This window comes from Leuresthes tenuis, unplaced genomic scaffold (assembly GCF_036924035.1).
Source record: "Leuresthes tenuis unplaced genomic scaffold, fLeuTen1.0.hap1 SCAF_24, whole genome shotgun sequence".
NCBI classification, from domain to species: Eukaryota; Metazoa; Chordata; class Actinopteri; order Atheriniformes; family Atherinopsidae; genus Leuresthes; species Leuresthes tenuis.
Genome location: NW_027325378.1, coordinates 29,514,704 through 29,527,621, shown reverse-complemented (window position 1 = coordinate 29,527,621; position 12,918 = coordinate 29,514,704). Strand labels below are relative to the sequence as shown.

The window sequence follows — 12,918 nt, the reverse complement described above, 5'->3', positions numbered from 1 at the left end:
CATCCAATCGCTATCTTTTGTTTTATTATTGTAGAAAATAATGTTTTGAATGTTAAATCCTGTAAAAGGTTTTGTACGAGAATATTCTTTCATCTTAAACTGTGTTTTATTTTTATTTTTTAATCTAATTATGGGTATCTATTTATAACAACAAAAAATGGTGTTAAAAAAGTGTTGCATTTTTGCACCTTAATTTTCAAGGTTAAAGTACTTCAACTAGGGGGTAACTGCCAGCTTCAGCTGTGCCAACGACTGAAGTAGGAAATAAATATATATATTTCTATTTATCTATTTATTTTTTCGCCGTAAGCATCTGTGAGGATTCTCCAGCAGTCTCCCTCCCGGTCAGCTGAACAGCAGCAGCTCTACCCCCGTGGTTACCCTGCTGCTTGGCCTTGAGAGGTTGAAACTGCGGGACGGATCTCTCCAGCCATCAGTAGCTGCATCGGAGATGGCAGACCCGGCGGAGTGCACTATCAAGGTGATGTGTCGATTCAGGCCGCTCAACAGCGCGGAGGTGGCCCGTGGGGACAAATACATCCCGAAGTTCCAGGGGGAAGATTGTGTGCAGATTGCGGTGAGCATGAAGTGTCTTTCATCTGTCAGTCATTTCAATCAGGGGAATTTATTATCGTCAGAAAACGGGCAGGACATGTTGAACATGTTTCTATTATTAGTTCTGCATGGTTTCTAAGCTGATCGTTTGAAGTCACAAATGTCCAACAAACCTAACACAGACATACATAAGTAAGTTTAAATGTATGTGCATTACTGCTTCAAGGAGAAGCATTTTACCATTAAGAATACGTTTCAGAGGGACTGCAAGTTAATGAAATCCAGGGGTGCAGATCCGATTTCAGAATTGGGGGACACAAATGTTTTGTCGTTTTTTTTTAAAGCCTGCTGATGTCATCAGCGTGTGTGTAAGAAACTACCCATTCGTTTGCATTGTAGTGGAGGAGACCAGAGATGGAATGTGGAGTCAGAAGTATATCTGTCAAATGTTATTTGTCAAACGGGGGAGGGGGGTCCCTTTTGCCTGCATTCAAAACTTTTATTGTATTCAAAACTTAAGAAATTAAAAAATTTGAGGACTGAAAGAGTGAGGCAAGCTCAGAGGCAGGATCAGAGGCAGGCTCCTGCATAGCTACCCCTTTCATCGAGGCAGGGAAAAGTATGACAGAGGCGAAAATAGATCAAATGTCGGTGCATACTTGAAATTAACATGTTGCTGCAACCAAAGCCTTATGTACTATATATAACTGGATGAGAATCGATAAGGAACCGAATCAATAAGCAATGTCGATTATGGAACCGGAATAGCTAAATTCTTAACAATTCCAATCCCTACACAAAGTAATAATACTCTACTTGTACTTTGTTTAATGTTATATATCCTGTTTGGACATCTGTTTTCCAATTTTTTTTTTTTTTTTACCACGCAAAGGCTAAAAATTCTGATTTCTCATTCATCATTAAATGCACCATCAGTACAATATATCAGCAGTCTAAATCAAACATTGGTAAAGTATTGTCCATATAAGCAATATAAGAACACATAATAGATAATAACATTTCTAAATGTTAGTTGCTAAAAGCTGAAACAACTGAATGAGTGACAGTGAAGTCCAGAGTTTGTGAAGTCAACATGTGACAGAGAGATATTACAACGTGAGTTCTCAGGTATGTTATTAACCAGCCTGCAACAGTGCTAACCCTAACCCTCGTGACAACACTGTGCCAAAAAGAGGGATAAGTAGCTACCAGCTGTCAAATGCCCAACTGCAGATAAGGGATATGTAAGTATTTAAGAATAAAATGGTAATTTTCAATCAGTTTGGTTTGTAGACTGAGCTGTCTGGTCAGTTATCTCAAACTGTGATAATGTGCTCCAAGGGTTTTTAAGTACGACAGACCTGAAAAGAGGCAGAGCCTGAAGAAGAGTGGTGGAGTGGAGTGGGTCACTTCGCACCCTAAAATGATCTGCTTGAACAAAGATGTAAATTGATGGAAGAAAAGGGAGCTCCTGTAATATCTGTTTTTGACCAAAGCATGTTACAGACATTTCACTAAGACATCAGGAATTTGTGTCAGCGTGAGAGAAAAAGAGCAGAACAAAATTTTATTAACAAACAAGAGGCAAGACTATTTACATGGTAAACTAATGATCTTAGTTACTTTCCCTCTATTAATGCGCATTAACATCAAGTGTAAAGTGGTAGACTATCAGTGTGTAATTCATAATTGCACCTGCAGGGACACAGGCAATCAGTCCTCAGTTGTGCTGACACAGTTTTTATGTGCAGCAGTCCTTCATGCAGAAGGACTGTCTTGGACCTGTTCAACCTCTTCATTGGACAAAGGAAGTGGGATCATTCTGACAACTGGACTTGTGGAAGTCTTGAAGGCACTTGTGCACTTGGCAGAGAATTCTGGATAAAGGATGCGCAGAAGTTCTCTGCCAACACCGGTCTTTGTCTCTACTTTCACTACTTCATCATCATCAGAACTGAATTTTCTCTTGCAAATAGGGAGCCATGGCTCTTAACACTTCTTAGAGATCACATCCTCCAATGAAGTTTGTGATGTTGTCACAGAGAAGTTCAAAAGATGCTAAACAAGTAAGAAGGTACCCGTGTCCAGACACCCAAATATATGCTCTCAAGCACAGATTAAATTGAATCTTCCATGATGAGAAATATTAGCTGATTGGCCCTGTTACAACCCAGCTCAATGGGCTGCAACATAAAATAGAGACCAAAGAGGGTTACGAAAGTATTAACTTCTTTATTAATAACAGGACAATGTTAAAACTCTCAGCGACATGCAGCTGGAGTTGTGACCTGCCTGTAAGCCACACAAGGCATGCTTTATGCACACCTTCACAGTTGCAGCCAGTAAAGACAGAAGACGTAAGCCCAGACACCATCCAAAAACTCTTACGCAGTTACTGCAAGGCCAGGTAGGATACAGAAGGGCGTATAAGGTTCCTCAATTAACCCACAAGAATCAAGCTCTTGTGTTCCCCAGTCAATCCTTCAGACCTTTAAGTATGAGGAAGAAAATATAGGGGAAACAGTCATGGAGTGCAGCAGCCAGACACCTACAGGTTACCAATACTGACCAGTCCGACACTTCAGTCACCCCACAAGACCAGTTAAAAGCTGCTTCAGCCACCAAACATTAAACTGCTCCACGGCCACTGAGTCATTCCTAAAGCAACATCGAAACAGCAGCTTGTGTTTTTCTATCACATAGAAATAGTTGATGACTTAACTTCCTTTGGAGAGGAGTAAGAGACATGGAGACATTTTTGTTATATGACCTATAACATTTTATAGACCAAGATGTGCTGTATGAGTGAATGGGTGAATGTGGCTTGTAGTGTAAAAGCACTTTGAGTGGTCAACTAGACTAGAAAAGTGTTGTATAAGTTAATTTACCATTAGGTGCCCTTGTCTGCATAAACAAGTGGGCTCGTGAGGTCATTTTGGGAGGAAGACAGTTGAAGTTGAGAGGGTCATCAAATTTGTTAACAGACTGCTTGCAATAACTATTCAAATAGTTAATGTTAGCTAACATTAACCACCTTTAACTGTGAGCCAAGACCAAGAAAGGCAAAGTCCTGCAGCACTAAACCTTCAAACTTGTAAAATGACAACATTTTCACGGCTCAAAATTGTTGCATGCCTACGTTTTTCTTTGCATATTTTTAACATGGTTACGTTTTACTCTTCGTAAAACTGTCACAAATGGTATATTGCAAAACTTTTAGAGGTTCCAAATAGCTTATAAGGCAGTATGAGAGAGTGGATGGTGGTATTACATGAAAGACCATCACATAAGAGAACCAAGTTTGATTTTCATCTGACTCAGTGTTGTCCAACAGTTTCTGACCATGCGATAAGTCTTTTATGTTATGTTATGTTAGTCTGTTATGTTTATGTATTTAGCAGACGCTAAATAACAAATGAAGATATAACAAGCTAAATAAAAAGCTAACAATAAACTACATAGAAGGAACCCACTAGTCCGACTATGTCAGAGGTGACAGAGTAGAGATAGGGTGCAGGCATAGAAGGAAGTGCAGAAAGATAAAGTGCAGAGATAGAGGGGGTAGGGAAGTACAAGGTAAGTGCTGGGATAGGAGATGCTCTCTGAAGAGTTGGGTTTTCAGGAGCTTCTTGAAGATAGACAGGGACGCCCCTGTTCTGGTAGCGCTCGGTAGGTCATTCCACCATCGTGGGACGACACATGAACAGAGTTTGGATTGTCTTAGGCGTGGTGTAGGAGCTGCTAGACGACAATCCTGGGACCAACGGAGGGACCCAGTTGTGACGTAAGCCTTTGCAAGAGCATTCAAGTAGACGGGAGCCGTTCCATTAAGCACTTTGTAGCTAACATCAGTGACTTGAATCTGATGCGGGCGGCTAAGGACAGCCAGTGGAGTTCAATGAACTCCATTGGTGACGTGTTCTTTTAGGCTGATCGAAGACCAGACGCGCCGCTGCGTTCTGGACCATCTGCAGAGGTTTCATAGTACAGGCAGGGAGACCAGTTAGGAGAGCATTGCAGTAGTCAAGGCGGGAGATGACCATGGCCTGCACTAGGAACAGTCGTGGTTAGAGTTAGAGTTGGGGTTAGGCATAAAAAAAGAAAACATGGTTTTGTTAAGCTATTTATTCAAAATGTGGAAAGGAAACACATGGTTGGGCTTAGATTAATAAAAAGTACATGATTACAGGTTGACTTCATGTCACTTGACCGCTTTCTGACACAAAACAACACGTTTTGTACTTCGACACCACTCTGTTCTGGATAAGTGGATAAAAGTACCTGTTCAATGTATTATTGTGAGACTGGGCAAGTGTTATGGCTCTTTTTCTACAATAAGGAATCCTGACCACAATAAGGAATCCTGCAATATCTACACCTAAACACTTTTCTGAAGGTCAGCGGTCTTTAGTCATGAAACAATTTAAACCCTCCTGCTGATCTGACTTGCTGACATGCAGCAGAGTTAAGTTGACCTTTTACTGAGCAGCAAAATGGAACTTCTTGACAGAAAGCTTTACTCATGCTTATCACTACCTCCTCTTTACAGGGTAAACCGTACTACTTTGACCGTGTGTTCCAGTCCAACACTACTCAGGTGCAATTCTACAATGCTGTGGCTCAGAAGATTGTCCGAGGTAAGCACTACAGTTGAATGAAGTTGTAGTCTCAGTGGCTGTTTTAATAAATTCCTACAAATCCAAGGTCAGACATTAACAGATTATTTCTTATTTATAAGTTATTTATATATATATTTCTCTGTCTATTTCTTTGACTTTATACAAACATCAGATGTTCTGGAGGGATACAATGGGACAATATTTGCTTATGGACAGACATCTTCTGGCAAAACACATACAATGGAGGTAATTTACAGCATCAGCCATTGCCTGTTTGTACTTGATAGAAGCACTTAATATAGTGACTGAAAAGCCAGACCTTCTGTGCTGTCTTGTTCATACTCATTCATTTTCATCTCCCAAAGGGGAAACTCCATGACCCAGAAATGATGGGAATCATTCCTAGAATTGTGGAAGACATCTTCAGTTACATTTATTCCATGGATGAGAACCTGGAGTTTCACATCAAAGTATGTCATCCTGTGGCTTCAATGTCTGCTGCTTAGATATCCACATTTGGTGAAGCCTCACTCACAGCTTTTTCGTTGCAGGTTTCATATTTTGAAATCTACTTGGACAAAATTAGGGACTTGTTGGATGGTATGTATTGGGGTTTGTTGTAGTTTGTTATTATCATCTGTCAGACCCTGAAATAGATATCATAGATATAGATATCAATAGATTCAGGCACAATGTTTACATTTATTTTCCCCTTACAGTATCAAAGATCAACCTTTCTGTACACGAGGACAAAAACCGAGTGCCCTACGTCAAAGTGAGACGTGATTTCATTATGATATTGTTTGTATAGTTTTAAGTTCTGTACCAAGTCTGATTTATTCCAAGTTCCAAAATCATACAACAGAAGTTGATGTCAGTAAGCTGTAATGCATTACTTATGAATAACACATAAGAAAAAAAGCAAGGCTGTGTTTCACCTTGTCCTGAGCCTTTTATAGTTTCAGTATTTTTAAGATCTGTCACCATTTTGTCATCTGATCATGTAAATGCTAGAGGATAAATTTCTTAAGTCAGTTTCTCCTCACAAGTCTCTCTTTAAGACCATTATTCTGCTGGTAATCCAACAATACAGTCTCTTTGTAAAGACACCCTGCTGCAGGGATAGTGAACACAGCATTTCCTTGTAATGTGAATGTGTCCCCAGGGATGTACTGAGCGTTTTGTGTGCAGTCCTGAGGAGGTCATGGACACCATAGACGAAGGCAAAAACAACAGACACGTGGCTGTCACAAGTGAGTTTGCACACTGAGTGCTTTCAGTGCTGTTGTCTCTCATGGTTGAACCTCACAGAGTCTCCTGACTGCCACAACACTCCCATCAGCCCAGATGCTGTCTCTACTCAACACATAACCAAACAACATTCCTTCATCATTTCCAGTCATGAATCCTTGGCTGAAACTGGAGCTAAAATGAGCGATTGACACATCAAAGCAATAAAGTGTTCTTTTCTTTTCTTTTTTTTTAAGCAAAAAAATTAACCATTTCTATCATGATGCTGATTACCATGTTATGCTATCCACTTTAAGTTTGTCTGTGTTTTTGTTCTTTATGTGCATCTCAGACATGAATGAGCACAGTTCCAGAAGTCACAGCATCTTCCTCATCAACATCAAGCAGGAAAACACTCAAACTGACCAAAAGCTTACCGGCAAGCTGTACCTCGTCGATCTGGCTGGAAGCGAAAAAGTACTACTCCATCTGTCTCTGTCTCCCACTCTTCTTTCACCTCACTTATTCTACCTGTCTTACTTTATACAAAGGCATTTCTTTCAAGCTTTTAGAAGCATTTGCTTCAGACAGATGATTTGTCATTTTTGTGAGTAGTTTTTTAATAATGAATTAGAAATCAGATAAGGTTTTCTTTAGACTTAAACTTACTAGATGTAGACAGTTTTTCCACTCTAATTTCCCTTTCATGCTGTTTGGTATTGTGTCCACCTATTTTAAGCAGTTTTTTTATACAATCTAAGCCCAATGACACACTCCTACAGCTGCTGATTCTCACTGCAGTAAAAACATTCTTAAGTTCTGCATCCTCTTGAGAATTCTTGTATTTTTGTGTTTAAAAGGTGGGCAAAACTGGAGCAGAGGGCACAGTGCTGGATGAAGCTAAGATGATAAACAAGTCCTTGTCTTCACTGGGAAACGTCATCTCAGCTCTGGCAGAGGGTTCGGTGAGACAGCTGTCAAAAAAGGGAGAGGGGTTGAGACCCAATATAGATGTTCACATCAACAACCAATTAAACATGGAAAATATGATATGAGGTTTATAAATAACATTCCAGAAAAGAAAAATGTGAAAACATAGAATGGTTTATTGAATCATTCACAATAGTGTGTTAAGTGAAGACAGTAAGAAAATAACTATTTTACAGTCATAGACTCTGCAATACATTAATACCACCAACAGGTGAAATGAGTAACACTGCTCATCCTAACATGCCCTCCAATGGAAAATTAAGATTGTTAATTCATACCCTTCAATAAGACCCATAACTGTTTCCTGCTCCGACAAGCGGCAACTCATCTGAGCATTTCCACACCAGAGCAGATGTTGTTTACAAGTCTTTTATTTGAGTAGCAACAAAGTCTTCATGAGGAGGTAGGAGGCCATAGTTAGATGTTGCCATAACACACAATACTTTCAATCATTCATGCCTTCATAACACGTATTCAAGACTAACATGACTAACCGATACCATTTTTGCATTTTTGATGAACAAACGATCCATTGGACTGTATTTTGGAGGACAGTCTTTCTCCTTGTGACATGACATGGTTCTCCTGGGAAACTTGCATCTTGGCTTTCACATTCAAGATTAACTCGATAACAGCTGTAGTTGGGTTCTGCTCCTTATCTGAGGGTAATTATCCTTGGATATATGGCGGTGAATGAATGGAATCACTGGCACAAAGCATGTCATACCCCGGTACCATAGGTGGCGCTGTCCCCATTTCAGCTATCACTAATAGAGCAACTTCCTGTTGACGTCTTCACCGCCAACAACAACAAACTCAGGCATTCAGAAAGATGGCGAACGCAGAGCGAGATGAAGCTGCGTCCCTCTCCATCTGTGATGAGCTGGTTATGGCACAGACGATGCACGATGCTGTTTCTTTCTTTCTGACGGCAACAACAGTAATATCGTCTCCTTCCACTACCGGGTGACGATACCGGGAAAAAATCTCAAGCATGCACGCGGCTGTAGCTCAGGAGGAAGAGCAGTCGCCCACCAATCGGAAGGTTTCCCCCTCTGGCTTCCCCAGGCTACTTGGGCAAGACACTGAACCCCACGTTGCCTCCCAGTGTATCATTGGGGATATGAATGTGTGTGAATGATTAGAAAAAAGCACGCAGTTATGAATCTTAAGACGTGCTGTATGAGTGTGTGTGAGTGGGGTGAATGTGGCATGTAGTGAAGCGCTTTGAGTGGTCAGTTAGACTAGAAAAGCGCTATACAAGTACAAGTCCATTTACCATTTACCACAGAACGCTCAATCCAATCCACCATGTGCTTCTGCTGTCTACATGCATGTTTGGATCGAGTTATCTCGAGGTCTTAATCGGATCACGAGTAACATGAACTTAATAACTCAGTGTTATTATAATTTTGCCATTAATCCGATCCGATGGCACGCATGTGACCGCACTGACTGAGTGACGTTACTTTGACACTTGCCCTCCCACCCCTTTCATCACAATTGCACTACTCTACTCCTACAGCCTCCCCCAGCAGCACAGCAGTAGAGGCTACTTAGTAAGGCCTTAAACACAGACTCTGAGCTGTTCAGGTGCCTCCTCTGATGGGAAAGCAAAGCTATTCCACAAAAATCTCATCCTACAACTCACAGGGCCAAACGGATCTTTTACTAATGTCCGGTACCATACACTCCAGGACACTGTCATAATTTCTTTGTCCATGTCCTGACAGGTCAGAGCTGTTTTGGTGTCATGATTAAGAGCTCTTCAATATCAGGTTGGTGTCATATTGCCTGATGGATGTATATGTGACGGGTGTAGTCACCATAACATCATCCACTGAACTACTGTTTTAAGCCTCACGTTTAGCATTTGGCTGTCACCATCTTTGACTTTTAGTAGAAACAGTTTCCAGTGGGAGAGGTAAAGAGAGGAGGTAACTGGACAAAACCCATAATCTGTGTAAACATTTCTCTTTTATTATGCAGGCAGTTTGTTTTATTTATCATTCTGTTTTGCTAGAAGTGTCCTTATATAAACAGGAATAAATTATCTATAAACTAGATAGGGTAAGAGCTCTGGATACATATATTGTTGTTAATTACAGATATTGTGTAATGAAACATTATTGAAAGGTTACACAAATAATAATTTAGGTTTTATATGGTCAATAAAATATTTAATCACAACTTGGTTTGTAAGGCTCAAACCCTCTTTTGGTTGTTGTTTACATAGTCTGGATAAGTGGCTAGGTTACCCATTAGCTAAATCTACCTCAAATACAAACACCTGATCAAGCTTGATTAAGCTGATTCACAATCAAGCCTTTCAAAATATGCAACTAAGGAACACACAGGACCAGAGCATTTTCATATCAACATATTCTTCTATATTGTATCGTACCTATATTGTCAATGAAGGTATGACTAACAAAAGATGCTTCAAATAGCTGTACCTGTCTTAGTGTTAGATTGATAGATTTGCATTAGGGAGCAAGTCACATGTGACAGTATGTTCATCTAAAATCAAGTGGCCCCTGCGCTGATGTGTGTCATGAAAATACAAGTGGCAAACTGGCCAAGAGCGGTAGCCGACCACAACAAGATCAGCATACGCCACAACAGCAAGAACAGTATACCACAGACAGTTCTAACAGACAAGTTCATACTAATGTTTTTTTATTTTCTCAAAAATTTGTTCTGAAAACTATAAGCTTGGATAAAATTATATTGCGGAATCCACTGTACAGCTAAAGTTATATGCAAATAGACACAGCTCAAATGTTTTTGGGACACACTTTTTGCTGCTTTATTGGGGTTTTATAGGAATACGATTTTTTTCCCCTTTACATTGATTTATAGCATTTGACTTGTAATCCTGGTGATCAGTATTAAAAAGGTAGGTCAGGAGTGTGATTTAACCATCATCAAAATGACACTTTTGATATTTAGTTACTCTTTTTAAAAATGTCACTTTCAGGATGCACTTTTTAATGTTACTGCCAAGCTATCATGTCTACTGGACAGCCAACCCTCATCCGCAGTGCAGACCAAAAGCAGCATTGCCACATTTGTTATTTCCATCAAATGCAGGTACACAGATTATAATTTGAGGATACTGAATGTCCTATATCTGAATATCCAAAATGTTAAAGCCTAAAGCACTGACTTTCACCAAAAGTCTAACACACAGGACACAAAGTGTTTGCTACAAATCCATGCTTCTGACCTTCGATTCCGGTTGTCTCTGTGAACGGCAGAAATCCATTTGACTCTTCACTTTTTGAGATTTTGTTAAACTAAATTCTGACTTCTCTCTGAATCTGTTGATACTGTTGATTGTACAACAGCTCTTCACCATTTTAGACATGTCGTCTGTGTTTTTGAGCCAAACAGTCCATGGCCATTGAGACGGCTGCATTATTGCCACTCAGTGCGGGGGAACAGTCACATGTCTGAAGACATCATGTTCATACCCTCCATAAATCCCAGTTTGTAGTGTCATTCGTGAATATTATTCAGTGGTTGGAAACTTGGAAACAGGTTGAAAAAAGTAAAATGGTGACATTAGGCCATCAGTTTACAGGTAAACAGACAATATGAGATGTGAAAACAAACTCTCTCTCTGTTCTGTGGTTCTCCACAGAAACTCAGAATACAGGAGGTTCAAACATGTGTTGAAGAGATGCTTAAAGTGACAGAATGATGTGCATTTGGAAAATCGAACCTGTACTTATAAGGATTCTAAAGCTGAATCAGTTCTGAACTTGCTCTGGTAAAGGCACCTGGTGGAAAAACCCAATTTCAGCACCAGATGATCTGAGGCTCTTGCCTGATAGGCATCAATTGTATTGTACTTTAAGACACTTTTACACCTTGGCTTCACGTCTGACACTGGATGACTATGTCGATCTTTAATTCATAATCTATGATTACAACTTATATCTACAGTACATTTCACTTTTAAGTGACTATCAGCAAAGCTAATGTCCCAAAAATAGCTAGTGAGGATTGGAGGAAGAGAATCTGCTGAAATGTCACTCCTTTGTGTTCTTCAGCAGGGACAAACCCTGATATGGCTGTTTAGTTTGAGTTTGGGTGTTTTGGTGTGTCAGTACCACAGACGCATTGTGACACAATGGCGTGAAACTTTGTTAAAACAGTTATACCGAATGCTAATCTCAGCAGAAATCTCAACAAATGCACATTGAGTGTATTTATTTCTTAACTATTCTTTGTATCAGGACAAGTATGTAACACAAATCAACACAAATCAGTTTCACATACTAGAACATTTCTTGCCTAAATTAGTAGTAACCTTATTATACTGGTGTAGTGTGATCCAAAATGTTCCTTATTATTACAAGAGGCTCAGAATTTCTGGTCCTTGTCCTGTGTCAGAGCTATGTACCATACCGAGACAGTAAGATGACCAGGATCCTGCAGGACTCCTTGGGAGGAAACTGTCGGACCACCATGGTCATCTGCTGCTCGCCTTCCTCTTTCAATGATGCGGAGACCAGGACTACGCTGCTGTTTGGACAGAGGTACTCAGACCCACAGAAATATGTTCTCTCCCCATTTACCTTCAACTGTTAATCAGAGTCACTGTCTGGATAGTGTTTTTTTTTTAGACAGTTTAATGGTTTAGCAGGAGCAAAGAAGGCTGCAGGCATCTGTGGTCCTATTTTGAAATGATGAAATGGTTTATAGAGCCATATCATGACCTGGTTTGGTCTCTCTTTGCCACATTATCAATAAAAGCCTTCTGATGAAGCAAATATGAAACTGCAGCTTGTCAGGTGGTTCTCTGGTAAAACCTCAAACAGGCTGCATTTATTATTCAAATGAGTTTGCCTCCATTTTCTCATCTCTGTCTCACTAGAGCAAAGACCATCAAGAACACAGTGTGTCTGAATGTCGAACTGACGGCAGAGCAGTGGAAGAAGAAGTGGGAGAAAGAGAAGGAAAAAAACAAGACTCTGAAAAACACTGTCACTTGGCTGGAGAATGAGCTCAACCGCTGGAGGAGTGGTAAGAACCAGGAACTCCAGCGTAGCAGCTCACGTGTTTTTGTGCCACTCATGCTATGTTCTGAGTCTTAGTGTGGTTCATCAGAAGATATTCAGATAAGTTTTATACAAAAAGTGAAAAAAAATGTCTGTTTTGTAGGTTAAAATGGATGCTATGGCAGAAATAATTGTTGTCTGTGTGAAATGGCCGCAACAGATGTGCACATTGTGCCATTATGGCTCTGATTAGAAGGCCAAACAACAACAAAAAGATCAGAAGTACACACCAATAATAGAAGTCCTTTCCATGACAGAAATGACTGTTGTTCCCCTTAAAAATGTGAGTGATGATGTCTGCCTTACACTCTCATTAGACATGAAACTTTATGATTTTCATCGGCTTCTTTATGTTCTTTCATGGAAAACTTGAATCAATTTGTGTGAAGTCATGAGTTTTCACTACATTTACGCTGAAAGAGCTTTAAGACAGGAGGACAGAGATCATATCACCC

At 40.0% G+C, this 12,918-nt stretch overlaps 1 protein-coding gene across 1 annotated transcript in view; it reads left to right on the top strand.

Annotated features, from left to right (window-relative positions):
- The first annotated feature begins 423 nt into the window (after positions 1–423).
- Positions 424–12,918, top strand: part of LOC140284445 (kinesin-1 heavy chain-like) — a 56,796-nt gene continuing 44,301 nt past the window's right edge. The window contains exons 1-11 of the mRNA XM_072378307.1: positions 424–577; positions 5,105–5,192; positions 5,347–5,420; positions 5,540–5,644; positions 5,726–5,774; positions 5,894–5,949; positions 6,340–6,427; positions 6,757–6,881; positions 7,265–7,369; positions 11,796–11,941; positions 12,280–12,428. Coding sequence (XP_072234408.1) covers positions 452–577; positions 5,105–5,192; positions 5,347–5,420; positions 5,540–5,644; positions 5,726–5,774; positions 5,894–5,949; positions 6,340–6,427; positions 6,757–6,881; positions 7,265–7,369; positions 11,796–11,941; positions 12,280–12,428 — 1,111 coding nt within the window. The 5' untranslated portion in view covers positions 424–451. The remainder of the gene's footprint in view (positions 578–5,104; positions 5,193–5,346; positions 5,421–5,539; positions 5,645–5,725; positions 5,775–5,893; positions 5,950–6,339; positions 6,428–6,756; positions 6,882–7,264; positions 7,370–11,795; positions 11,942–12,279; positions 12,429–12,918) is intronic.